Raw genomic sequence first — 27,963 nt, 5'->3', positions numbered from 1 at the left:
CAGCACCACCAGGAACTGCCCAAAGAGCACCACCAGCAGAGAACAGCCACAGCAAAGGGCAATCGGGGGAGCAGCAGGAGGGTACGAGGCAGCGCTACCAGCCAACAATAAACCGAAACCTGACGTGGCTGCTGCTCCCACGAGAGCTCTGAGCACATCCTCATCTGCCCCCCGGCACCCAGAGCCCTGGCACACACAGGGTACATGCAGGCAACGGGCACAGGACACGTCTGCTTTTTGGGGGTGTTCCAGAACAAGCGGCACCGCGGCAGGATTAACCCATCCCTCTGCTCCGTGCCCCTGCACAGCTCCACCGTGGTTCCCATTCAAGGCAAAGCTGGAGGCTGGCTCACAACCCAGCCCGGTGACCGGCACAGGATTACTGCCACAATCACGGCTCCAGCGCACTCAGCGCAGCCACAATGGGGGAGCAGCAAACGCGTTCTCACCACCGTCAGCTGATGGCCCTGGGAGGCCCAGAACAACACAGCAGAGAGCTGATGGGACAGCACTGGATAAGCCCCCCGGATTACAGAGGCTCAAAGGGGCTGAAAGCAGCATGTACCGCTAACCCAGCACAAAGGCAGCTCCAGCCCTCGCCTCTTTCACTCAGACACAGGCAGGCAGCTGCTGACTTCCAGCGCCCCAAGAAGGGTCCCAAACACCAACGCTGCCACTGAGAAGTGGAGAGGTAAAGAGCGGCCACCTGCAGACAGCCCCAACCCTCAACACACAGCATCGCTCGTCACTACACGCAAACCTCCTCCCGTGCTCCATTGCACTGGCCACAGCAGCCCCCTCCTGTGCCTGGGGAACAGCAACCTCCCCCCTCCCTCGGAGGGCCACCTTTGGCCACACTGCTCCCCAGAAGACACGGGAGCAGCCAAGAGCACAGGGTGGCGACGGCAGCATCCAAAAGGCAAAGGGCACCCACCTCCCTCCTGGCTTCTGACCCACAGTCCAACTTCTGCAAGGCAGGTGCCTCGATTCCCACGTCCCAAAACACACTGCCGGCACGGCACCATCCAGAGTCCACCACACTTCATTTCACCTCACACACGCACATACACTGACCTGTTGACCACAGTGACGTGTCTCTGCATGGGCATTTCTTTAGGTGGTCCACTCCCGGCACCTGGTGACAAGGCAAGACGGGCACTCTCCACAGTGGGTTTCACCACGCCACCCGCCACTCCTCTGCTTCGTGGCAAGCGAGGAACAGGCCTCTTGCTGCCTTCTTCTGCCACGCTCAAAGACCTGGGCTGTCTCAAAGTTCCTTTGGGCTTTCCTAAGGAGTTTGCAGACACAGCTGTGAGCTCATGCCCTCCTCCACCCAACCCAAACAGACTTCAAGCACAGCAGGTAACTCTCCCCACAGAATCCATACTTCTCCAAAACACAGTTAGAAAGGATGCTCTCAACCACGGTCTTGGGTCTCCTTGCTTCAGCACTGTGGCTCGCATCCAAGGACTCACAATCTCCACCACTGCACTGCAGCATGGAAAGAGACTGCAGACCCATCTCCCCTTACACTCTCAGAAAAGACACTTACTCTGAGATGCCACATCCTTCCACCTTACAGGTGCGACCCATGGTCAGGCTGCTCTCTCCCACCCCTTTCCTTCTGTAAGGAAGCGAACCCCTCCTTACACACAAGAACAGGGGAACACAAACAAACTATGAGGCCCACTGTTGCTGACAGCAAAGCTGCCTACTCGCAAGCAGATGGGCCTTGTCTAGGCCTGATGCTGGGAGATGCCGCTGGCAGCAACACAACAGCAGGGAGGGAAAGACCCAGAGGCTCTGGGTCTTACTTGCATCTTACTTGCTCAAGAAGGGCTTCCTACCGATCAGGGCCTGCAAGCACAAGCGCCCTCATCAACAACACTGCCTGCTCCCAGGAACTCTTCACCAGGACCACACAATTCCTGGCCATCACTGACACAGCCTCACAGGGAAGACTTCTGCTCCAGCAGCTGCACACCCCTTTCACAAAGGCAGACCCTCCACTGCTGCCTGTGGCTCACCCGCCAGCTTGACTGGGGACGTGTTCTTCAGCCTCATCTGGCAGTTCACTTGCCGTCCCGTCTTCCTCTTGGAACTCCTCTGCCGGGCCACCAGCTGAGCAATTGGCTCAGTCTCGCTGCAAGCAACAGCATGGCAAATGACCTGGGGGAGCGGGAAGGGGACAGAGGGAAAGCAGTCAGTAAGGCCCAAGCTCATCCACAGCCTGCACAAGGATTTCCAGCCGCTTCCATGCCTCAAACTGCTGGATCATGCCAGTCAAGGCTTCAGCTGCCAACAAAGACTTGGAGACCTCCCTCTCCTTTTGCAGCAGAGAGCAGAGCAGCCAGCACAGCCTCTCTGTCACCTTCCCACATGAGCTTGGGCCCCACCAACAAACAACCTGCTCTGTCACTCTCATCCCACAGGCTGACCATCTCACTTTACAACACTGGCGAGCCACAGCCTTTCACTTTGCCACTGCTCCTCCTGCAAAGGCTCGCCAGGGCCCCAGCACCGCCGTGACCCTGAGGAGGGGCCTCTGCCCCACTGACCCAAGAAACAGCACAGTGCCCCTGGCTGCACAGGCTGTCCTACAGTCACTGCGCTGGGCATCAACAACAGCCCCGCCTTGGGCAAGTAAGGCAAATACCTCCTCCCTTTCAGGCCTCCCAGAAACCACCATGACCTTTCCAGGATAATCAAGAGTGCTCTTGTAACATCAGCCAGCTCACTGAGCACCTATGAGCACACTGCAAGAGACCCACGGACTTGTGCACTTCCCGTTCTTTGAAACGTTCCCTAAACTAATCTTGCCACACTGAGGTCAATCTTCCTTGTCCTGCACTTTTTCACTGGTCTCAGTAGCCTTGGGATTACTCGCAGCTGGTCTTACCTGTGAAGGCCAAGGCAAAGAAGGCACTCAGTGTCTCAGCCTTCCCCATGTCCTTTAAGACCAGGTCCCTGTTACCATTTCTCAGAAGACATACATTTTCCCTAGCCATCCTTTTGCTGATGATGTACTTGTAGAAACCTTCCCTGCTGCCCTTCATGTTCTTTCTCAGAATTGGGTCCGGATAGTCTTTAGTTTTCCTAACCACATTCCTACACGTTTGGACAGCATCTCTACATTGCTTCCACCTCACACAACTCTGCTTCCTCCTCCTGTGCACAAGCTTCTAATTGGAGAGGTAAGCCACGAACTCCTTGTTCATCCACACGTGCCTTCTGCAACCTTGCTTTCCCCCCAGCCCCAATTGTTGAGATGGTCCGTTCTTGAGATTGGAGGAGGCAACCCTTGAAAACCCACTACCTCTCCTGGACCACTCTTCTCTCCAGAACTGTATCCCATGAGAGTTCCAAGCAGATTCCTGAAGAGAACAAAGCCTGCTCTCCTGATGTTCTGGCTTGTTGATACTGTTGTTTGCTTTATTCCTCTCCTTTCAGGCTCCTGAACACCAACTTCTCATGATCCCTGCAGCCAGGGCTTCTCCCCAGCCTTTACATTCCCAAGCAGTTCTTCCTTGTTTGTAAAAATCTGGTCCTGTAGACCATCGCCCTTCATCAGCTCCTCACTTATGTCAGGACGCTGTCATCAGCGCACCCCAGAAACATCCTGGATTGCTCATGCTTGGCTGTCTTGTTCCCTCCAGCAGGTATGGCAGTGACTCAAGTCCTCCATGAGAATCAAATCTTGCAAATGTGAGGCTTATTGTAAGAAGGCATCATCTGCTTTATCTACCATTTCTTTCTGATAAGGCTGTGTGTAAGAGCCAGCCACCATGCTGCCCATACACTTGTCTGTCCACTACCCATAAGCTGCAAGCTCTTGATGTGTCATCATCCATCCCAAGGCAGAGCTCTGAGTGTCACCATTGCTCTCGCATTTGGAGGGGCTCACAGAAACTGCCACTTCCCTGTTACAGCCCAACATTCTTCAGCAGCCATCTATCCGCAGCAGCACACCAGTTGTGTAAGCTGTCACAACAGAGAGATGCCTAACTGTGTCCATTTCTAGAGAAGCGTATAAGACTTTTCTTCATATTTCCTAGCTAACTGGCATTTCCCTGATTATAACATGGTTGCACGCCCATGAAGGATGAACTACCTGCAGCCCTCCTCTTTTCTCAAGATCTCAAAATAAAAGATTTTTGGTTCCTAAACAGTTTATCAGTTTCATAAATGCACATTTTAACGTCTTTCATACACTTTTTTTCTTGACACTAATGTAAACTATTTTCAGCATTTTTTCCCATTGTTTTCACATCATAATGACTTTAGTAAAAATGATATTTTGAGTTTGAAGGAATTCAGATGTAAAAGGAGATGAGGTGGATGAATTTATTTGCACCAGAGCAAAGCTCTGGTCTTCAAACTCCTCTTTTTGCAGAGGCTTAGTTATTCAAGCAGAAGTCAAAGTTTTCTTAGAGAAAGGTGCAACTGTATGCTGCTTGTAACTGATTGTGAAGCAAAGCAAAGCAGGGTTCCTTGAAATGACACAAGCATCTCTTGCAGGTGCACAGTGTTTCAGTTCTAGACCCCCTGCAGTGTTTTCTGTACAGTGAAATTACAACATATCTATCATTTAAAGGAATAATTGTCAGTGTTCATCTTTCTTATATTCAAGAAGGCTAAATTAGTGTTCAGTAGTAAGAAGAACAGGGGAGAATTTATACCATTGCCTTCCCAAGACAACCGGACTCTATCATCAGGCAATACTCACTTCACACAGATCCTTCAAAGAGCCTCTAACATTTAGCACTCTGGAATTAATTTGTATTATTTACTGGTCACTTTACAGGATTGCTTGTTGAATGTATTTTTTGGTGGTATGTTTTGGACAGCTGCCTTAGCAGTAAGGAAAGCCCAGGTAGTTACCAGTCTACACCAGTGCATAATCACACTGCCACTCTTGGCTGAGTGTCTACCCAGCGGGCTCCAAACAGTAGCAACAGGAGGGTCACCAAACGGCGATGCTTTCACAGAATCATCTAAGTTGGAAAAAAACTTTAAAATCATGAAGTCCGAACGTTAACCTAGCACTGCCAAATCCACCACTAAAAATATCTTTAAGACTCTCCTGCCCCCCAGAGGTTTGCTGGGTGATTGCTCTCAGTTGATTCAGTCAAACAGAGCACAGTTAGCACTGCTAAACCGAATCAAGCCCTTTTCAACTACCTCAGAACTCCTGTTTAGTAGCTCTCTCCTCTTCCACCTCCTAAAGGCACATTTTGCTCTCTCTTTATACCTGCCACAGGGAAACTGCCATCCAAGACTCCATCTCTACCGCCACACAAGGCTCTCAGCACACACCGTATTAGAGGATAATCAAAGCTCTGAAGGCAATAGGATACCAGATTACACCCTGCAGGGCCTCAGAAAGAGATGGCTACCTGCCAGAACCAGTACAACGAAGCATAAAATTGCAGCATCACAAATGGTCCCAGAGATATATGCACTCATGTTACCAGTGTAGCTGCAGCTGACAAGTGAAAAAGAACCCCAAACTTTCACACCTGCTGCAAAAGGGCAGATTTTGACAGTTGTAGAAATGCAGCACGGGAATCTCTTGCTTAAAAGCAGCCACGCTTCCAGACATCAGCACAAAACCCAGGACACCTCTCATCACACTCCTCACAGCTAACCAGAAGTCCTAGTTCTGAGTTCTCAGAAGCCACTCCAGCTGAGCCAGCAAGAGAGCTCAGCCTTAAGTCCTGCCTCTCCAGACCTGCTGTGACAGTCATACATGTGCCAAACATCTGCTAGCTTTCTCCTTTCTCACAGTCTATATAGACTTCAGGAACCCAGACATGGTTCCAGCGAGGGAGAGGCTCCGAGTTCTCTAGTCAGACAGATTATCTACAGGCCACACAGCTACACCAACCATCAAGAGAATGCCTCTGACTCAAAACCATGAACTAAACCGCTTCTGGACAAGGAAGAACATGGTCCTGGCAAGCTGCTTCCAAGCTGGCAGCCACCAGGAGATATAGGCTACAGCAGCAAGGCCAAATAATAAGAGAAAACTCTCCCCCACACTAATACTCTCTGCTGAGCAATGCTCCACCTTCTCCTTGACCTCTGTGCTGACTCTTTGTCCCTTGCACGCTTGCTAAGCTCCAGCATTGCAACTCTTGAAACAAGGCACTTCTCTTGCATGGGCTCTTCCTCACGCTGGCAAGTCTTCAGTTCTGTGGCACTGAAACTCATGACAAACAAGACTGCTAAATCCAAAGCAAGAGCTGTCAGGCTTATAAAATGTACTCACAACAGTTTCACAGTAAGGAAAAGGTGATGCTAAACCCCACCCTGAAGAGCTGATCAAGACACATACAAGTTAACCTTTCACGTCCCAGACCAATCCATAAACATCCCCTCCAGAATTAGAAATGCTGAGAGAGGGAACAGAGTTCTACAGTATCCCAAAACCATCTTTCCAGCAAGAATTCACGTTTTCAGGAAATGCCTTGCAACCTTCCACCTTTTGCAAACACAACTTCATGGCTGGCATAAAGAAGCAGGAAAACAAGAGGCACTTGGTCTATGCCATAGCTTTCTCTTTCCCCAGGATGAGTGCATCACACACATGCCACAGTACTTTTTTCCAGAAATGGCATGAGCAGAGGTTAAGTTATGAACCATGCACACTTTACACACATAAAAGCCAATTCTGAACTGTAACTGATTCTTACCTCTCCCATTTTGCTCCCTTCCATTCTGACCACTCCTGGGATGCTCTCCAAGTAGCCTTCCAATGTGCCATATCCTAAGTGCCTGAAGGGAATCCACTCACCAGTCAGAGATTTGTATTCACCCTGAAGCTCTGACAAAGGTACACCACTTTTAAAGGGATGAAGAACAGCTCGCAGTGTTTTTGCAATAAGCTCAGGCTCCTGCATCTTCACCTATAGGCTTCCCCATCCCAAAAGGAAAAAAAAGAAGGCATTTTTAGACAGGCTAAAAAATATTGACTTTTACTATACAACCTCCCTCCCCAGACAAGCAAGGGTTCAGCAGTTCAGTGGCTCATCTTTGCAGGCTTCGATACCTCTGGGGTAGACTTGCAGAATCCTGGTCCTGCCATGCAAGCATAGGGTGGTATGAGACATATGGGGCATGCCATGGGTGGAAAAAGCTGAAGGAGCACCAGCCCCTGTGCATGGGCTGGCCCTGCTGGACAGTCAAAAGAGACCACGTGGCCAGAAGGGGAGCAGGACTACAAGGCAGCTAGCCAACCTCGCTGCCTGCAGGGCCAGGACTGCCACCAGAAGTGGGGCAGGGACCCGCCACCCCATCCTGGTGCCCAGCTCCCTCCACTGGTGCCCCACAGTCATGCCGGGTGGCTCACCACCACAAACTGGTGGTGAGCTCTTCTCTCACACAAACCAACATCTCTGCACCAGTGACCATGGGGGCATGTCAGCTCTGCAATAGAAACCACATGCACACAGGCCATGCCACATCTTACCACAGGTGCATGATGCCTCACCTCCACAGATGTCTCTTCAAAGAGAAAACCCAACAGAAGTGAAACCCACTGCCGAGAAGCGGGGCTGCCCACAGCAGGAGTGCCGCAGAGCCAGTGCTGACACTGCCCCATCCTGAGAAATGCTGTCCACCACCACGGCAAAGGTGCAAGCAGCCTGCTGCTTCATCTCTGACAGCACTTTCCACAATGCCACAGGCTGGCAGGGCGCTGGCGGGATGCTTCAGAAGATTTACCTGCCAGCAAGGGCTCCTGCCTGGGAAAGCCAGGCAGTGCATGGCAGGAGGCGGTTTCAAGGCGGGTGCCAGAGCTACCTAAAGCCCTCCCACTTCCTCAGCTCAGCTGTACGCACACTCAGTGCTTCTCCAGAGCCTGCCAGCTATGCTGACAGAATGCTGGGGAGCCGGAGTGCTGCAGGCAGCCTCTGTGCTCCTGGGCAGGCGCTCCTCTCACAGATGCTCACTCGCCACAGGGACAGTTCCAACAGAGAAACCTCCCCACCACGACTGCGGACCTAAGCCTGACAGCTCTCGGACAATGCGAGACCAACCCTGCTGCTTTCAAAGCGAGTGCTGTAAGTCCTAACACTGAGCATGCTCATGTGCCTGAAACACCTCATCTTCACCTCATCTGAACACTCCAGCAGCTAGTGTACAACATGAGTGGAATCAGTGGATCAGGACAAAGTGACCTTGCTCTCCTCAAGCCTCTCTAAGCTCAGACACAACAGCAAAATCCCTCACCACCAAGCACATGAAGGCCAGGAACTGCCACTCCAAATGGCCGCAGCACCAGAGAGCTGCCTAAAAATGCAGGACTGCTATGCCAGACTACCCATAAAGTTAGCCTCTGCTGCTCCCTGCTGATGGATCCGTCTCCCATCTGCCTCCCTTTTCTTAAGCGAAATCACCCCGGGCAACACACAAAGTTCAAAAAGAATAAAAGTTCCAACCCCGGCCATTTCAGACCCATTCTACACATTTCAGTCCATACACATACAGTAACAGTGTCTCTACCTTCCTGCATCCAACTTCACGAGAGCCCGGCTCAGGTGCCAGGCAAGTAGGCACAGCGTTAAGTCCTATTCTTCACTGTTCCTCGAGCAGTTTTACTTTACACACACACGGGACTTCACTAACCTGACCATATCTCTGTGTGTACATGCATATCTCCCACAGGTACACCCATATACCTACACCTGTACACCCAGCGCTGCGTATATGTGTATTTACACATGCATGTTACATTGACTCCGCAATTTTTGCCTTTCCTGTGCTGTGTGTTTCACTGAGTGACTTTGGAACAACCTTTACCATAGCTAGTTTCACAGCACCCCTTGCTTAACTATAGTCCACATGGTTACTGCACCCAGGAGGAGAAGCACACACTGAACACACGTACTTGCACACCTCCAGACAACAATGGGCAGAAACTATGCCGGATATATGGATTCTACCCTCTTCCTTTTAGAAACTTATCAGCTGGTGAACAGAGCTGCAAAGAGTGAGTCACTCGCCAGAACAGAAAGACCCAGGAAGCCCATATCCACTCGGTGTCATATGACATGATCTGCTGAATAAATGTGTTAATTGGTTTAAAGTTTTATTCACGTTAAAAACACAGACACTTAATACTGAGAAGCAAACCAAAAAATGCATTTTTGTCTGCTGTTGTGTTCCAAGCCAGAGGGGAACATACAAGAGACATGGAAAATTCAGTTAGAATAAGTTTGGGGGCCTTTTTCTCTCGTTTTTCTTTTAAGTAATATTCCTAAATTCTTACTTAATACTGCTCTTGAAAGTCCTACCTGAACTACCTGAAGTTAACTGCTCAGGAGAATTTAACACAATAGACATTACAACTGGGCAAAAGCACCCATGAAGAAAACTTATAATAACCTGGGAGGGCAACTTAAAAAGTTGATTCAAGAGAAGAAACATTAATAAAAAAAGAGGGCAGAAACATGGGGGGACAACATCAACCCACATGTAGTAGTATGCGAATACTAAAGAAAGAGCAAACGGGATACCGTAAAACATATCCTCCTAAGTTACATAACAAGGAGCAGTCATGATAGCAATTCACTCAGTTAAACGAGATGACAGATACTACGGTACAAAGGTTAAACTGAATGCAGTCTTCAGCTTACACCTGAATGACGCTGCCATTCCTACAGCTAGCAATAACGCGGAACGCTTGTAGTGCAGTAACGGTGACAGTAAGTCACTGATACATTAGCAGAAACCTTCACAGCTCGGAGTGGCTCATGAAGCCTTTTTCACACGTTTTTGTGGCCAGCTGATGTAAGGTTAGATCATTCAGCAGCTACGGCTCTCACCCAGCGGCTGGCTGTCTCCAGACCAGAGGACACGGCAATGGAACCACAGTCCAGGCAGCCTCTACCAACAACGCAGGGCACATCCAACCAGTCCTCCGTTCCGGCATCAGAACTCAAAAGTTTTTTCGGTACGTTAAAGCAAAACGGCCTCCGTGTTGCAGATCATTACTCCGTCTAACAGACAGAAAAGGAAGCGACGACAGTTTTCCTGCTGAGAAGTATGAGCTCCCTAATAGCTATACTTCTAAAAGGCTACAAACACAACCCTGTGGGACACAAGTCCCCTCGGAAGGCACAGAGCTGTCACTAACCCACTGAAGCCGGGACGCTTTCACAAGGGGACCATCGAGGAGTAGCAGCCTCCCTCTGACGGGCAAAGCCGGCCCTCCGCACTGCCTCTCCCCCCAGCACGGGACGGCTTAAGCCGTGTTTCCTTACCACCACCTCACCCCGGCGGCTCTCAGACACCAACCAACGCCTCGTCCCAGCCGCCGCGGGCCGCAGCCGAAGCGAGCGCAGCAACCGCCGCTTTCCCGTGGGCGCCGGGCGCACCAGCAACACCCACTGCTTTCCCAACCCCGCCCGGCACCGCCCACCCGCCTCCAACCGCCCACCGCGCGCATGCGCCGCGCCGCGCCTCCCCGCCCGAGCCAGCTCGCGACGCATGCGCCTCTGCCACACCAGTCCGGTTCGCGGCAGGCCGAGGGGAGGTGGGAGGGGTCTGAGGCGGCGGGAGTCGTGGGGGTTGTGTCGGGGCACCAGGTGGGGGTGGCGGGCACTTCCCCGGCCCGGTGTCGTTGTGCTTTCCTATGAGCTAAATGCTGAGTTGTAACTTGAGACCGCTCTGTTGAGAGCAAGGAGGGCTGGTGCCGCCTTGGGGTATGTATAAAGCAAGGGTAGCCTTTGGCGATAAGGCGGGAGTAACCGTGACAGATGGGGAGGTTCACCCCTCCGGAGACAGCCGGCTGTGATGGTAAGAAAGGAGCGACCAAGGCAGACTGGGCCGGTTCTTCAAGATGAGGGACAAATCAGAACAAACTGACCTAAACCACAGACACAACTGTTAAGCAATTCTTTTTTTTGCACCTGCACAGGCACAGAGGTCAGTCAGTGGGCACAGTGAGGAAGGCTATCAGCCACCATCACTGACTCCTGGAGACCACCACTCAGCGCATGTGTAATTAAAAATGCAAATACTACAATAAGTTGTAGGAAATCTAATGAATATGTGAAACGTTTCCCAGAAAGGTTGTAAAGCGCAAGGGCCAGGTGATATATAGCTGAAGAACTTGTCTGGCCAACTTTATTCTAATTATTTTATTTTATATTTTATTTTCTTCTAATCTTTTTGTTCAGGGGTAAAATAGCAGCAGGAGATACCCCAGAGCATCCTCACAGCACAGATTGTTCACTTCCTAAAGAAACTTCAGTTGTAGAACCTAAAATACACTTTTTTTTTTTTTTAAGAGTTGTGGGAGAGGTTTTCTACCTGTAAATGTAAATCCCTTGTTTCTGGTAGTCACTGCCTGTCTCTGTTCAGGTTTCTTGGTGTTGGTACAGGGGGTGGGTGGGAGAACATCATTTCCTTACCCACGGGAAGAGCAGGAACGCTCTCCTCGCCCCACTGCAGTGCTTCAGAGCTGGGATAAGCAGCTCCTCTTGTGAAAATTTTAGGAAGTACAGCAGGAGGGCCAGGAGACCTCCATGGATGGATAAGGAGCTGCTGAGGAAAATTCGAAGAAAAAAAGAGGCTTATAAACGGTAGAAGCAAGGACAGGCGGCCTGGGAAGAATACAGGGATGTTATCCAGGAATCTAGGGACCAGGTTAGGAAAGCTAAGGTGCAGTTAGATTTAAACTTAGGTAGGGATGGGGAAGATAACAGGAAGGGATCCTGTAGTTACATTGCAAATAAGACAGACTAGGGACAACGTGGGCCCTCTCCGGAAGCTCGCAGGAGAACTGGCTACCCTAGATTTGGAAAAGGCTGAGGTTCTTCATGACTTCTTTGCTTCACTCTTTACTGGCAAAGGCTCTGACCACACCACCCAAGTCTTGGAAGGCAGATGCAGGGACTGTGAGAATGAAGACCTTAGGCCCACTGTAGGAGAGGATCTGGTTTGAGACCATCTTAAGAACATGAACGTGCACAAGTCCATGGGACCTGATGAAATCCATCCATGGGTCCTGAAGGAGCTGGCAAATGAAGTTGCTCAGCCACTGTCCATCATACTTGAAAAATCATGGCATTGGGTGAAGTTCCTGATGAATGGGAAAAGGAAAATATAATCCCCATTTTCAAGAAGGGGAAAATGGATGACCCAGGGAACTACAGACCAGTCAGTCTCACCTCTGTGCCTGCAAAATCTTGGAGCAGATTCTCCTGGAAGGCATGCTGAGGCACATGAACAACAAGGTGGTTGGTGACAGCCAGCATGGCTTCACTAAGGGGAATTCCTGCCCAACTGATTTGGTGGCCTTCTGTGATGGGGCTACAGAACTGATGGACAGGGGTAGAGCAGTTGATGTCATCTACCTGGACTTGTGCAAAGCGTTCGACACTGTCCCACACGACATCCTTGTCTCTAAATTGGAGACACATCAATTTGATAGATGGACCACTTGGTGGATAAAGAACTGGCTGGATGGCCGCAAGCGAAGAGTTGTGGTCAATGGCTCAATGTCTGGCTGGAGACCAGTAATGAGTGGTGTCCCTCAGTGATCGGTGATGGGACCAGCCTTGTTCAGCATCTTTGTTGGTGACATGGACAGGGGGATTGAGTGCGCCCTCAGCAAGTTTGCTGATGACACCAAGCTGTGTGGTTCGGTTGATATGCTGAAGGGAAGGAATGCCATCCAGAGGGACTTTGACACGCTTGAGAGGTGGGCAGATGCCAACCTTATGAAGTTTAACCATGCCAAGTGCAAGGTGCTACACCTGAGTCAGAGCAATCCCAGGCACAGCTACAGGTTGGGCAAAGAAGAGATTCAGAGCAGCCCTGCAGAGAAGGACTTGGGGGTGTTGGTCATTGAGAGACTTAACATGAGCGGGCTTCAGTGTACGCTCACATCCCAGAAAGCCAACTGTATCCTAGGCTGCATCAGAAGGGGCGTGACCAGCAAGTCAAAGGAGGTGATCCTGCCCCTCTACCCTGCTCTCCTGAGACCTCACTTGGAGTATTGTGTGCAGTTCTGGTGTCCTCAACATAAAAAGGACATGGAACTGCTGGAACAAGTCCAGAGGAGGGCCATGAGGATGATCAAGGGACTGGAGCACCTCCTGTATGAAGATAGGCTGAGGAAGTTGTGGCTGTTCAGGCTGGAGAAGAGAAGGCTGCATGGAGACCTCATAGCAGCCTTCCAGTATCTGAAGGGGGCCTATTAGGGTGCTAGGGAGGGACTCTTCATTAGGGACTGTAGTGATAGGATAAGGGGTAACAGGTTCAAACTTAAACAGGGGAAGTTTAGATTGGATATAAGGAAGAAGTTCTTTACTGTAAGGATGGTGAGGCACTGGAATGGGTTGCACACAGAACCTGTGAATGCTCCATCCCTGGTGGTGTTGAAGGCCAGGTTGGACAGAGCCTTGGGTGACATGGTTTAGTGTGAGGTGTCCCTGCCCATGGCAGGGGGGTTGGAACTAGATGATCTTAAGGTCCTTTCCAACCCTAACTATTCTATGATTCTATGATTCCAAATGGGCATGTTTGTTGTAGACTTGAGGCACACTCACCTTTGTGAAATGATTTGCATGTGCACCCAGAACTGCAACAAAGGATGCCTGCTTTCTAAAACACCAAACCGAGTTTCTTTGAGTCTTTTGCGGCAATACTCTGACCTTGGTCCTGCCGCATGGCAGCTGCTAAAGTCGCCTGCTTGAGTGATGGACTAAGTAATGACAGTTAAGTGTGTCTCTTCTGCAGAGATCACAGGTTTTAAATTAATTCACTTAATTCCCTCAATTTCTGAGTACTGAAAACTGAATTTACTTCTATGATCTCTCTACTGACGTCTCTACAAAACCGGAACACGGGTGCACTCTCTGTTGAGGAAGGACTGGTGGGTGCGCAGGTGTCCCTGACTCCATGGCAGCCTCTCTGTGGGGCTCTGCCTGCCCCAGCCTGTACCCAGGCAGCTGCAGAGCTCCAGAGACACAGTATCTGGGCACCTCAGGCAGTGCTGCATAATTGAGACCTTTAAATCCCAGAGGTTTGGCCTCCATTGTATTCTCCAGCGCTCCACATGGCTAATGAGTGTCACACACACAGGGGCAGAAGATGGTCACCAGCTGTATGCCATCAGGCCTTACGAAGTCTGCTCCATTACTCATTGCTGGCAGTGGAAAGACCTTCACCATCCTGCCATCGGGGTGCCCTGCCATCCTGCAGCTCACTTGCAGTAGCATTCTCTCTTCTGCAGATGTCCACTTCTGAGAGCCAGACTGGAGGCAACATCAGGTCAAGCTGCCTGATTATGGACAGACGGGAGGGCTGCCAAAGCCAAGCCAGAGAAGACTAAAAGGGGAAGGAAGACTACAAACCATAGGGAGACTATAAGGGCACATGCTGAGGTGGGGATGCTTAACGTTACTTCGGGTGTGCCTGCAAAAGGCTCCCAGTGATGCCTGCCACGAAGACTTGGTGACAGCCACAAGCTGTGACAGCCTCCAGGGACCAGAGCGACCTGTCAAAAGTCCAGTATTCTCTGACCAGGTTTTTTAAGATAGTCAAGAGTTTAGTGCAGTTTACTTCTTTGAGACTATCTGCATTTTCAGGGGGGTTCATTTAGTAGGGTGATACAGTAATCACAGTATAAATACACATTACGTTTTGCAGACTATTGCATTTCCAGTATACTGTGGAATTACAGTACAGTTGTGAATCTTATTACTGGTCTGTAGAATATGCTAATTGTCACAACACTGGCTGCTCCTAATTGTGGGCTGCAGTCAGCTGAAGCCTGGAGCTCTGTCTTTACAGAGCTCCTTTGTTCATTGCTTTTGGCATTTTTGTACTTACTGTTGTGATAAGGCATATACACACTCCCTATGCTGGTCTGCTTGAGTTTATTGCCATGGAATCTGCAATGAGAACTCTGTGTCCTATCTCTTCCCACCTCCTGCCTGTACTCTATGCTTCTTGCTGTAACTTCTCAAGGGGTTCAGTGTAACACCAGGCCTGTACTTCTCTCATGAAATCATTGTGCTAGTGCTGCAAATATCTCACTTGACATAGAACAAGTGGTTCCAACTGTTCTGTTTATAAATTATGGTCTGGACAAAGATAAGGAAAGAGAAAACAAGCAGCCGTATCAGCCATATACATCTAGTTGTCACAGCAAAAACAAATACATTTGCAGGCAGCCCAAGAAAAGTTCACACAGAGCAGGCTTCACAGCCCCCAGCCTGAGGCCTTGTAAAGTCAGTACAGAGTTGAGCCATCACTTGCTAAGTGCTTCACATAGATGATTTAAATCACAGAACTCTTATACTTGTAAATTTACTATGATGAGGAGTAGAGCCAAGCTGCAAACATATGCAGCTAAAGAGACCTGTCCAACAGGCACCATGGTGGGGAAGTTCTTTACTCCCTTCTCACTTCATGGGTCTGGCAAAGTGAGCCATACATACATGGAACTTGAAGGTACAACCACTGTGGAGAGAGGTTCTTCTGGCAGGACAGGTAGCTCAGCTCCTGTCATTTGCCTCAGTTTGTGGTGTTTGCAGCAGGTAGATGGAGCCACAGCAGGCAAAGTCCTGTGCTAAGAGAATGACATGGCTCTACAGAAAAGTGCAAAATAATCTAAATACCTGTTACAGAAATCCTATGGTGATAGCATTAAACAGAGCTAATGCATGCACAAGCTCACAAGCTGTATTATTTTAACAGTAACACTAGTTAGGGCTATACTGATCTGCTTAAGGTCATTCTTTGAACTTCTCCTGAAGTTTGCTGTCCTGATGAACATGAGGAGATAAAACCTGGACCGCTGCTGGGAACAGAGCTGCTTCTTTGTGAGTCACACCAAGCAGTGCAGTAATTGTTTCTGTTTCTTCTGGGCATGTCTACACAGTTATGGTAGTGAAGCCCTGGGTATGGAGCAGAAGCTTAACACTTTCACCTCCTGTTCCCAGTGCTTTCCTAGAAGATGAGCATGAGATGGAGAGTAACTCAGGCAAACTGCAGAGGATGCTTGCAGTATGCAAACCTCAACAGCTGAGAGGCAGTTCAGGAAAGTGTTCCTGGGCATTTCTCAGCTGTTGGTAAATGAGACACAGCGCTGGGAAAGCTTGCCTTCAGTCTCGCGTGAACCATGGTCTGGTGGTTGGGATAATTGGGGCTAGGCAGGGGCAGCTTGGTGAGCTGTCTTGCTCTACTGAACTCTGGGAATACATCTCTTTGTGCAAGTCCCTCAGCTGTGCAGCATACTCTTGCTGGAGACCAAGCCTAAAACGGGAAACAAATACAGACAGTTACTTGCTCACAGTGATTTAGTTATACTTGTATCTTCCTTAGCCCTGTGCAGACAGGTGAAGAGCAGTGGAAACTTGGGGGAGATCTCACCATCTTGGGTAATATCAAGCACTACTACACAGTATACAGGGCCCTGTATTTGCCCACAACATTGAAATGTTTTCACAATTTTCAGTAAACGCACACAAGAAAATCAATAAATGCCTGGAGGTTAAGGTAAGGTTTGGTTTGCAAAGGCTGCAGTGGCCCTCTGTCAGTGAGAGCAGGTGGATGGGCAAGTTCACCTATGGAGCAGTCTCTCGCATCTCCAGGACTGAGACAAAAACCTGGACCAAACACATTTTGCAACACCTTATGTACCTTGGTAATCGAGTACGCCACCTTCCTCTGATAGGAGGTTCCTGCTATGGGAAGGGCACTCGACACAGCTGTGGGAGCAGCTCCTTTTCCCAGCCCCCTAACCCCTGACGTTCACTGGAGGGCTAAACCCCGTGCCTAGAGCAGGGCAGGTACCCAACACTGCTGTCAGCAACAGGGCAGTGCTGGTTGGAACACTTCCCTTAATGCTGCAGTGTTCATGAGGTCCTCTTACTATTGCAGCATGGGTGATGGGCAGGCAAATGCAGAAGAGGACTTTGAATGCTTTTAGTATCAAACCTTTAATACCAAGTTGAGATTCATACATTTGTCTAGCACATAATGTATCCACAGTGAGTGGGTCCAAACAGGCGCAATGGACTTCCTGGGTCTTTTTCTTCTAACCGCCACTTCTTCTCACTCTGCAGCTCTGTTCACCTCCTGGCAGGTAACTGCCACCATTTTGTGTGAGGTAGCTGCCATTTTGTTCAGTGTTGCAACCCTTCTTTCTTGGTACCAAGAAGTGGTCAGATACAAAAATACATACATTTATATACAATGCATACAATATGTATATAGTTAGAAATACATGTGTAAAGGAGTAGAGTAATATGCATTTTTATTTATATATAGATGTGTTGATACATTCTTACAGAGGTATATAAATTAAATATTTACAACTGTAAACCAGGTGTAAAATATAGAGACCAGACTTTATTAAGGTAATGGAATGGATAATTAAAAGTCTATAAAATGTAATTAAGAAAAGTAAAATGCCCTCCAGGGGCAGTAAAATGCCCTCAGGCCCTCCACTTTGCATGGCTGCACAAAAAGTATTGACCTGTTGGGTCTGGGGACCACCTAAAAGGTGGCACAGAGAAGTTTGGATGTGCCTGAGGACTACAAAGCTCTCTGAGATGACCATAAGGAAGGCATAGGCATGTGTATGGGGACAATATCAAGATTGTCCTGTTAGACAACAATTACTGCAAGGCTTTGGGGACAGACCGCAACCCTGTGCCCTGAGGTATCAGAGCTCCTTCAGAAAGGGCAAGTGGATCAGTATGAGTGATGGGTGTTGCAGACTTTTCAGCTCAGACCATTATTATTTTGGGGCCCAGAGCAGCAGGATGGCAGCGATAAAATGGCTGGTGAAGCTTTTAGTTTTGAATAATAGAGATTATACTCTGCATTTTTCTGTGAGTCTCTTGGTGCGTATGGCTGTGTGGGATCTGACAGATACAGAACTGCTGAGCAGGGCAAAAGGCCTGCGTGGCAGACAAGTGTGGTCTGTACACAGAAGGGTCACACCAAGCCAAGTCCCCTTGTCTGAGGATGTGCTACAGGATCACACGCACAGCATCTTCTTGTCTGAGGGGATTTCTAGACAACAGTCTCAGATATGCTAAGGCCTTTTCCTGTTGAAACACATGCTGAAGGAGTGCACAGGGGTGGACACTGAGCAGGGCTGGTGGGTGAAGCTGTGGGCTGTCACAGCCTGGGACTGCTCCTAGGCATCTCTGGAGCATCTCTGAATCACTGAGACAGAAGAGGGGTTCTTGGCTCCCCAGGTGATGTTGCATACCTGCTGTGTACCGATTTGCATTTAAGCACAGGCAAGGCTGCCCTTCCAACCTCTGACACCACTGGCAGGCTTTTTGCATAGCCGCTGTCTGATTCCTAAGCAGGAGCTCCTCAAGCGGCAGAGCTGTCTGTCCCTCGCAAGGAGAGGGCCTCCCTCCAGTGGCTGTATGTTGAGCCAGCCCAGTGCAGATGCTGAGTGTGCAGAGGACTAAGAGGAGGAGAAGGATGAGCACTGCTGGGGGGCAAGATTGTTGCTGAAGTTTGTCATTCCTTGCCCATATTTCCCGCGGCTGTTTGAGTCAGCCTGAGAGACTGAGGGGAGCTCTGAAGCAAGTTGTTGCTGCTTAGCAACAATGAGGGTAACAGTGCTGGGCCTGAGGGCCCCCCTTTTCAGCCTGTACCACCACCACTGCTCATGGCTGAGGCCCACATAGAGAGTCCCTGAGATCACAGTCTCTCATTTTTTACTCATGGTCTTTTTGGGTGTCTGCCTGTGTCCTTGGAGCCCTGGAGGAGAATGCATCCAGCTACCCTGCAGGCTTTTAGCAGTTGAATGGCTCAAAAGCTTGGGCTCGCATCTCCTCCGTGAGGTAGTGCACACTGTGTGTGTGTTCTGGGGGGTTACCAATGCAGCGTTCCTGCAACCATTCAGGGGATGGCTGTGGCAGCAATGCTGGGCTGCACCAAGGGGAGGTTGAGGCAAGAGATCATGAAGGAGGCAAGGGAGGTGGCTGTGGGCTTGCTCAAGGTGGGGCTGCTGTTGACACCCAGCGCAGTGACTGTAGGACAGTCTGTGCAGCATGGTGGCTGGCTCTTACACACAGCCTTATCAGAAAGAAATGGTAGATAAAGCAGATGATGCCTTCTTACAACAAGCTTCACATTTGCAAGATTTGATTCTCATGGAGGACTTGAGTCACTGCCATACCTGCTGGAGGGAACAAGACAGCCAAGCATGAGCAATCCAGGATGTTTCTGGGGTGCGCTGATGACAGCGTCCTGACATAAGTGAGGAGCTGATGAAGGGAGATGGTCTACAGGACCAGATTTTCACAAACAAGGAAGAACTGCTTGGGAATGTAAAGGCTGGGGAGAACCCCTGGCTGCAGGGATCATGAGAAGGTGGTGTTCAGGAGCCTGAGAGGAATAAAGCAAATAACAGTATCAACAAGCCAGAACATCAGGAGAGCAGGCTTTGTTCTCTTCAGGAATCTGCTTGGAACTCTCATGGGATACAGTTCTGGAGAGAAGAGTGGTCCAGGAGAGGTAGTGGGTTTTCAAGGGTTGCCTCCTCCAATCTCAAGAACAGACCATCTCAACAGTTGGGGCTGGGGGGAAAGCAAGGTTGCAGAAGGCACGTGTGGATGAACAAGGAGTTCGTGGCTTACCTCTCCAATTAGAAGCTTGTGCACAGGAGGAGGAAGCAGAGTTGTGTGAGGTGGAAGCAATGTAGAGATGCTGTCCAAACGTGTAGGAATGTGGTTAGGAAAACTAAAGACTATCCGGACCCAATTCTGAGAAGGAACATGAAGGGCAGCAGGGAAGGTTTCTACAAGTACATCATCAGCAAAAGGATGGCTAGGGAAAATGTATGTCTTCTGAGAAATGGTAACAGGGACCTGGTCTTAAAGGACATGGGGAAGGCTGAGACACTGAGTGCCTTCTTTGCCTTGGCCTTCACAGGTAAGACCAGCTGCGAGTAATCCCAAGGCTACTGAGACCAGTGAAAAAGTGCAGGACAAGGAAGATTGACCTCAGTGTGGCAAGATTAGTTTAGGGAACGTTTCAAAGAACGGGAAGTGCACAAGTCCGTGGGTCTCTTGCAGTGTGCTCATAGGTGCTCAGTGAGCTGGCTGATGTTACAAGAGCACTCTTGATTATCCTGGAAAGGTCATGGTGGTTTCTGGGAGGCCTGAAAGGGAGGAGGTATCTGCCTTACTTGCCCAAGGCGGGGCTGTTGTTGATGCCCAGCGCAGTGACTGTAGGACAGCCTGTGCAGCCAGGGGCACTGTGCTGTTTCTTGGGTCAGTGGGGCAGAGGCCCCTCCTCATGGTCACGGCGGTGCTGGGGCCCTGGCGAGCCTTTGCAGGAGGAGCAGTGGCAAAGTGAAAGGCTGTGGCTCGCCAGTGTTGTAAAGTGAGATGGTCAGCCTGTGGGATGAGAGTGACAGAGCAGGTTGTTTGTTGGTGGGGCCCAAGCTCATGTGGGAAGGTGACAGAGAGGCTGTGCTGGCTGCTCTGCTCTCTGCTGCAAAAGGAGAGGGAGGTCTCCAAGTCTTTGTTGGCAGCTGAAGCCTTGACTGGCATGATCCAGCAGTTTGAGGCATGGAAGCGGCTGGAAATCCTTGTGCAGGCTGTGGATGAGCTTGGGCCTTACTGACTGCTTTCCCTCTGTCCCCTTCCCGCTCCCCCAGGTCATTTGCCATGCTGTTGCTTGCAGCGAGACTGAGCCAATTGCTCAGCTGGTGGCCCGGCAGAGGAGTTCCAAGAGGAAGACGGGACGGCAAGTGAACTGCCAGATGAGGCTGAAGAACACGTCCCCAGTCAAGCTGGCGGGTGAGCCACAGGCAGCAGTGGAGGGTCTGCCTTTGTGAAAGGGGTGTGCAGCTGCTGGAGCAGAAGTCTTCCCTGTGAGGCTGTGTCAGTGATGGCCAGGAATTGTGTGGTCCTGGTGAAGAGCTCCTGGGAGCAGGCAGTGTTGTTGATGAGGGTGCTTGTGCTTGCAGGCCCTGATCGGTAGGAAGCCCTTCTTGAGCAAGTAAGATGCAAGTAAGACCCAGAGCCTCTGGGTCTTTCCCTCCCTGCTGTTGTGTTGCTGCCAGCGGCATCTCCCAGCATCAGGCCTAGACAAGGCCCATCTGCTTGCGAGTAGGCAGCTTTGCTGTCAGCAACAGTGGGCCTCATAGTTTGTTTGTGTTCCCCTGTTCTTGTGTGTAAGGAGGGGTTCGCTTCCTTACAGAAGGAAAGGGGTGGGAGAGAGCAGCCTGACCATGGGTCGCACCTGTAAGGTGGAAGGATGTGGCATCTCAGAGTAAGTGTCTTTTCTGAGAGTGTAAGGGGAGATGGGTCTGCAGTCTCTTTCCATGCTGCAGTGCAGTGGTGGAGATTGTGAGTCCTTGGATGCGAGCCACAGTGCTGAAGCAAGGAGACCCAAGACCGTGGTTGAGAGCATCCTTTCTAACTGTGTTTTGGAGAAGTATGGATTCTGTGGGGAGAGTTACCTGCTGTGCTTGAAGTCTGTTTGGGTTGGGTGGAGGAGGGCATGAGCTCACAGCTGTGTCTGCAAACTCCTTAGGAAAGCCCAAAGGAACTTTGAGACAGCCCAGGTCTTTGAGCGTGGCAGAAGAAGGCAGCAAGAGGCCTGTTCCTCGCTTGCCACGAAGCAGAGGAGTGGCGGGTGGCGTGGTGAAACCCACTGTGGAGAGTGCCCGTCTTGCCTTGTCACCAGGTGCCGGGAGTGGACCACCTAAAGAAATGCCCATGCAGAGACACGTCACTGTGGTCAACAGGTCAGTGTATGTGCGTGTGTGAGGTGAAATGAAGTGTGGTGGACTCTGGATGGTGCCGTGCCGGCAGTGTGTTTTGGGACGTGGGAATCGAGGCACCTGCCTTGCAGAAGTTGGACTGTGGGTCAGAAGCCAGGAGGGAGGTGGGTGCCCTTTGCCTTTTGGATGCTGCCGTCGCCACCCTGTGCTCTTGGCTGCTCCCGTGTCTTCTGGGGAGCAGTGTGGCCAAAGGTGGCCCTCCGAGGGAGGGGGGAGGTTGCTGTTCCCCAGGCGCAGGAGGGGGCTGCTGTGGCCAGTGCAATGGAGCACGGGAGGAGGTTTGCGTGTAGTGATGAGCGATGCTGTGTGTTGAGGGTTGGGGCTGTCTGCAGGTGGCCGCTCTTTACCTCTCCACTTCTCAGTGGCAGCGTTGGTGTTTGGGACCCTTCTTGGGGCGCTGGAAGTCAGCAGCTGCCTGCCTGTGTCTGAGTGAAAGAGGCGAGGGCTGGAGCTGCCTTTGTGCTGGGTTAGCGGTACATGCTGCTTTCAGCCCCTTTGAGCCTCTCTAATCCGGGGGGCTTATCCAGTGCTGCCCCATCAGCTCTCTGCTGTGTTGTTCTGGGCCTCCCAGGGCCATCAGCTGACGGTGGTGAGAACGCGTTTGCTGCTCCCCCATTGTGGCTGCGCTGAGTGCGCTGGAGCCGTGATTGTGGCAGTAATCCTGTGCCGGTCACCGGGCTGGGTTGTGAGCCAGCCTCCAGCTTTGCCTTGAATGGGAACCACGGTGGAGCTGTGCAGGGGCACGGAGCAGAGGGATGGGTTAATCCTGCCGCGGTGCCGCTTGTTCTGGAACACCCCCAAAAAGCAGACGTGTCCTGTGCCCGTTGCCTGCATGTACCCTGTGTGTGCCAGGGCTCTGGGTGCCGGGGGGCAGATGAGGATGTGCTCAGAGCTCTCGTGGGAGCAGCAGCCACGTCAGGTTTCGGTTTATTGTTGGCTGGTAGCGCTGCCTCGTACCCTCCTGCTGCTCCCCCGATTGCCCTTTGCTGTGGCTGTTCTCTGCTAGTGGTGCTCTTTGGGCAGTTCCTGGTGGTGCTGATGCTGATTGAGTTGGCCGGTGCCTTGGGGATGGGGAGCAGCCTTGGGGCTGCCAGGGGGATCTCTAGAGCAGGGTTGCTCTTGAGGGCAGGAGACACTCCTGTGTCCATGGGCACTTGCACTGTGGCTGCAGCAGATGCTCTTTGGACTTGCCCAGGCATAAATCTGGAGGAGTTAAGAGGCAGGTGGTGTTGGCAGCCTGAGCCAGATGCTGTAGAGCTGAGACGGGCGAGAGGGGAGCAGTGGCAGACGGGAGGAAGCCAGAGGAGCCGGCAGAGGGCCTATGAAGAGTAGAGGGTTTGGAGGTAGAGGCCAGGGAAGAGACATGTGGCAGGTGAGGGGAGCGATGCACCCAGGAATTGTCAGGAGGCTCCAAACGGTCCTCTCTATGTGCAGCACAGCTCTAATGACGCAAGTGTGGACCGAGCTGCCCCCCTTCTGTTGCTTCTGGGTGTGCTGGGTGAGGCTGCACGGGCGAAACTTGTCAGCAGCTCTGTGCCCTCCTTGGCTGAGGAGGCTGCTGTGCAGAGGGGAGAAGGGCCAAGCTGTCCAGCTGTGTAGGAGAGATTTGTTCCACAGGTCCTTCCACCTCAGGTCGCCTTTGAGCTAAGCACTGTGAGACTAATTGCTGAGATGGTGCTGACCCTGCTCCACTTACTTCCCCATGTCTGAGCACCCTGGGGCCTGGCTCTTGGTCTGTTGAGGTCATTGTTCCCCACTGCTGACTGCTAGGCTCGGTCCGGTCCTCACGCTGTGACATGCCATGACCTCCATGTGCTGAATGCTGTGGAATCTGAACCCTTTTGCTGTGAGACATTGTTCCTCCAGCTCACCTCAAGCTCAGCACCATGGCCCTGGCTGCTGCGCCATGCCTTGGGCTGCCCTGTGTCCCTTTGCGGGCAGGTTTCAGGGCCAAATTCCCCATGCCCCACCAGGGACTATGTTCCTTGTTCTCTTTTCTGTGTGGCCACATGGACATATGGGTCACCCCCAGGGCACAGCTTGCCAATGCTTCCCCAGTATTTGTGCCCCCTTCCAGAGGAGAATGGCACCCACACCTTGCTGCTGCTCCTGCAGCAACAGTCCTTGGCAGGGCAGGTCAAAGCAGGAGCCTCTGGGGGCACTGCTGGGAAGAGGCTCAGCTTTCTGTCTCCATCAGGGACAGCCCTGTTGCCTGCTTCCTTCTTGAGTAGGAGCAGAAGCAGCTGGCTGCTCCACGCTCTCCACACTGCAGCATGGCATGGCACCACTGCTGCTCCCAGCACGTGTGGTGGGTGTCTGGGTTCAGCAACATGTCCTGGTGCAGGGAAACACCCTGTGGTGGGGATGGAGAAAGGCACCGTGGAGAAGGCAGCATGAGGGACCACCAAAGAAAGCTTTGGAGACACTGAGAGAGGAGCTACAGAAACCTGTGCCCTCAGCACCCCACCTTACTGCCTTTCTTGTCCTCCCAGAACTGATGATAGCTTTGGAGGAGGATGACTTTAAAGAAACAGAACAAGGTTTTTTGTCAGTGAACCAGTTATAGCATAAGCATTTTTGCGTAACTACAGCACACCATTTCTCTTACAATAATTTTTAACCTGCAGCAATGGCACATCGAGCAACTGGGCAGGAGCTCCTGAAAGCCTTTCCTGGTTCAGAGATGGGTTTTGCTATCCTCGGTCTGAAAGCAAGAGGGCAGCAACCTCCATTTTAACAGTTGACAGTGCAGTTGACAGCGAAACCATAAAGCTGTGCTCAGCAGCGAATAGCTTTGTTCGTATATAAAAAACAACTGCCAGAGTGAAGGTCCCTGTTTTAGTAGTTCAATGGCACGGATTTGTTTTGTGCCAGCACTTAGCATGAAACTTGGCAAACACCCAGAAAGATACTTAACAGAAACTAAAGCGGCTCCCTGTAACAGGCAGATATAACTCAGATTTTGGACACGTTTTAGCATGTTTGAAGTTTATGACCAGAGCTGCTGACACAGCACAGCTAAAAACGTGAAGAGATTGCAAAAAAGTCCACACAGTGTTCATATAAACCCCAAAAAAGTCTGGGGAAAAAAAAAAAGAGTTAAATGTTGCTAGAGGATAGCAAATACGGCAAGCCATACACAGCAGTGACATAGGAGTGGAAAGGAAATGGGTGACAAGGAGTTAGGAGGAGGATGGAAGTCCTCCAGTAGGAATCAAAGGTTGGGAAGCTGAGGTGGAAGAATGCAGGAGAAAAGGCATCTCCCAGTTGACTGAAGCAGGCTCCCTTGTGTAACAGGGAGGCTCTGATGGAGGCTCTTCAGTTCTGGCATCTCCTAGGTGAGGTCTCTTTTCACACTTTGGCTGCAGATGTGCCGAGACTCTGTCAGACAGCTTCCTCAGTGTCCAGGAGTTCTGTTTGGACCAGAGATAATCCGGGTGCAGCTGTGGGGACTGTGGCTTATGAGACAGAGTTGTAGGACACCTACGACCAGCTCTGCTCCATGGTTTGTACTTGCAGATGAGAGGATGCCAAGCCATCCTGTTGTGATAGAGAACTGTGTGAACAGGGCCTTCAACATAAGGCTGTGTAGTGGCACATGAAAGTGGGTTAGGTTTCAACTTGTTTCAACTTGTCCAATTTGAAGCAGGACTATCAAGACCCATGGCTCATGTCCTTGCTGCTGGGGATATTTTGTGCTCCCAGAGCTGCTGTAGTTGCCTGTGCTTTGGGCATTGCAGGAGGGAAAGCTGCTTTGAGCCATGAGGTCCTGACCTCAAAGCAGTGTGTAGATGAGCGGAGGTGTGAGCAGCATCCCTGGGCATGGTGGGCTCACACCAGCTTTGTGAGTGGCCAGCACAGAGCTGGGGCACTGCTCCAGCAGCACGGCCAGCACTTGATGTGAGAGTGGCTGCTTGTGGTAATTAATCAGTTTGATTGCCTGCACAGGTTGGGTGAGGCAACCCCAGAGGGGTCAAAGTCTGTCCCTATCCCATGTCCCAGTCTGGTTTGAGGCGCTGTGTGCAGTTTTTCTGGGTGTGTTTTCTGGCTCCTGCCCTGACCCCCTCTTACTACAAAGGCATGCTTGTATTTACAAGTCAGCAGGCTCCTGGTCAGAGCATTTGTCTGGCCAGACTCTGTGCCTGATCCTTGCAGGCTGTTCTACCTCATTAAACTCTGTCTATAACTGTTTTTTTGTTCTTGTTTTCCTTCTCTCTTCGATCTCCTAGCAGGCTTTTAAGCTGGTTTTCTGCACAGACCAAGAGTATAGTGCCAGTTACAAGAGAGGCCTGGGAAAATTGAGAGAAACAGAGATTAATTCAGTAGTGAATTCTGAACCTCATTAGTTGGTGAGAAGGCACAGGGTTGGCCCATTTGTATTATTCACGTTGATGCTGCTTGCCTGTATGTGAGTGTCTGCAAAGGCTGCTGTATGTCTGGGTTGTTTGCAACAGGCTGGTCCTGGGAATGAGGAAATACAGCCATTGCCACCATGTGTCCCAGCACTTGGTCATGCAGCCCCAGCGGGAGGAATCCCCTGTATGCTACTGCCCACCTTCTTCACAACAAGAACGCATCTGTTTCAGAGGGCCAAAGTTGTCCTCTGATGGCCAATCTGATGTCCAGAATGCCCCCAGATATCCCTCAGTTTAATTTTCTTCTGACTTAATCATTGGTCTAAAAGGTTTTTTGCTTAGCTGAGCTTCAAAGTGTATTTGTCTATCTGGTGACTGAACCCGCTTGAAAGTCAAACTGGGATTTGTTGTGACCAATCCTCTTTCCCGGGGACACTAGTTCCCCTTGATGGGAATGTGGCATGGCCACATTGCAAGGCACAGGCCTCCAAGAGTAGGAGGGAAGGGACTGCTGGAAATCATCCACTCTGCCTGCAAACCAGATCCTTGCTGTTCTCTCAAGCTCAGAGGAGGGCAGGGGTAAAATTCCCTGGCCAGTCATCATCAGTATAGGCAGAACATCATGGCATCCTGGAAGCACCTGAGTTCCTGGACGCATATTGAACTATGAAGATACTAATCTTCCACTGAAGACTATGGTGCCTCATCCTGAGATGTCAGGTAACTTCACCTGGTACCTTTTCCACCACAGGCCACTTCAGGTGTACTTAAACATGGGATGCAACCCTCTGGCTACTCAAACAATCCCTTGTCCCCTGAATCCCTCCCACAGTGGATTTCTGGAGCCCCAGTTAGGAAGCTCCTCCATTTGCATTTCCTCTCCTTCTTTTCCTGTTCCCTTTGACAGTCAGAGCACTCTCATTAGGCTTGAGTAAAGGCTTTGAGGCCTCCCTAAGATGGGTAGGATTGAGGATGTGCCTTTATGTTCACTAAGCAACTTTACAGGAAGCTTCACATGGCACCTGCCCCACAGCGTATGTCTACTGGCTGCCTCCTGCAGGCAGGTTGTGGGGGCCATGCATACCACTTCGAGATGTCAATGCTAGAGCCTCTAGCAGTGCTCTGCTAAGGAGGAGAATCACTTCATCACTGCATGCTTCTTCCCAGGTACTGGAGAATTAGATCACACTCCCTTTCTCTTTTAGGACTGTGTACAAGGATGAATGTTTTGGTCATGCAGCTTGAAAAACAAAGTTTACCTACTGCACTGCATGCTGTTGTCTTGCAAAGATGCATCACAAGCCCACCTGCAGCAGTGGGAGGATTTCATCACATTCTGCACCCACAGTGAACTGAAGACCTGCAGGGTTTTACTCCTGGACAGCCTGGCTGGGTCCTGTAGTTGCTTTAGTTGAAACAGTGTTGGATTGCAACGTGTGACAGTTGAAAAGAAGTGCATGCAATGTGAAGAGCAGTATGTAACACCACTAGGACCTGAAAAAAGTGTAAGTGCCAATTGGCTTTTCCCAGTTAACAAAGAAAGGGCAATTCTTCTTCCATTTTTAAGGCAAGCTAGTACACCTAAAGCTGTTAAATCATGAACACTTCAAGGTTTGGATCTATTGTGCTGGGGCTTTTTTTCCCCTCTGCATGAAGGTATTTGTTTGCTTCCCCTTTTCTCCCAGAACAGCAGTCTTGAAGTGGTTTTCTATGTATCTTTTTTAAATGTGGTTATAGCTGCTTCGGAAATTCTTGATTTGCAGCCCAGTAAGGAACAGTAAGGTACCCCGAGATGCTAGGACAAAAACAAGCCCACCCCTGTTC

The 27,963-nt window shown here is 50.6% G+C and overlaps 2 protein-coding genes across 6 annotated transcripts in view; one reads left to right on the top strand and one right to left on the bottom strand.

Annotated features, from left to right (window-relative positions):
- Window positions 1–7,609, bottom strand: part of LOC133277143 (tudor domain-containing protein 7-like) — a 53,908-nt gene extending 46,299 nt beyond the window's left edge. For 2 of the 4 annotated variants that reach the window (XM_061468755.1, XM_061468753.1), the window contains exons 1-3: window positions 6,696–6,908; window positions 2,028–2,169; window positions 1,075–1,288 (exon numbers count right to left, since the gene is read on the bottom strand). In XM_061468755.1, the coding sequence (XP_061324739.1) occupies window positions 1,075–1,288; window positions 2,028–2,169; window positions 6,696–6,902 (563 nt within the window). In that variant the 5' untranslated portion in view covers window positions 6,903–6,908. Of the gene's footprint in view, window positions 1–1,068; window positions 1,289–2,027; window positions 2,170–6,695 lie in introns of those variants that run through there. The other 2 variants (XM_061468754.1, XM_061468756.1) reach the window with 2 other exon arrangements.
- An 11,787-nt stretch (window positions 7,610–19,396) lies between these two features.
- On the top strand, window positions 19,397–27,514 carry LOC133277138 (tudor domain-containing protein 7-like). 2 transcript variants are annotated; one of them, XR_009746096.1, is made up of 3 exons: window positions 19,397–19,923; window positions 20,654–20,795; window positions 21,535–22,778. XR_009746096.1 is itself a non-coding variant. In XM_061468744.1 (3 exons), exons 1-3 carry the CDS (start codon window positions 20,600–20,602, stop codon window positions 27,382–27,384), a joined length of 450 nt encoding a protein of 149 aa, XP_061324728.1. In that variant the 5' UTR covers window positions 20,314–20,599; the 3' UTR covers window positions 27,385–27,514. The 2 variants fall into 2 exon arrangements, 1 of the variants encoding a protein (XP_061324728.1); XM_061468744.1 differs by lacking the exon at window positions 19,397–19,923 and adding an exon at window positions 27,345–27,514 and having other exon boundaries at window positions 20,314–20,795; window positions 21,535–21,748.
- Window positions 27,515–27,963: the final 449 nt, after the last annotated feature.

Source organism: Pezoporus flaviventris, unplaced genomic scaffold, assembly GCF_033815535.1.
Source record: "Pezoporus flaviventris isolate CSIRO_AGI_PZ_B2104156 unplaced genomic scaffold, CSIRO_AGI_Pfla_v1 ptg000050l, whole genome shotgun sequence".
Lineage (NCBI taxonomy): Eukaryota > Metazoa > Chordata > Aves > Psittaciformes > Psittacidae > Pezoporus > Pezoporus flaviventris.
The sequence above is the reverse complement of the archived record's forward strand: the minus strand, read 5'-3'. Positions and strand labels throughout refer to the sequence as shown.

What these genes read in the sequence shown, in the direction of transcription:
- LOC133277138 (XM_061468744.1), top strand. Translation starts at nt 20,600, where the DNA reads ATGAGCTTGGGCCTTACTGACTGCTTTCCCTCTGTCCCCTTCCCGCTC. An exon ending in GTCCCCAGTCAAGCTGGCGG is followed by an intron (nt 20,796 to 21,534) that starts GTGAGCCACAGG and finishes CAAACTCCTTAG; the next exon opens with GAAAGCCCAAAGGAACTTTG. An exon ending in CACGTCACTGTGGTCAACAG is followed by an intron (nt 21,749 to 27,344) that starts GTCAGTGTATGT and finishes TTTCTCTTTTAG; the next exon opens with GACTGTGTACAAGGATGAAT.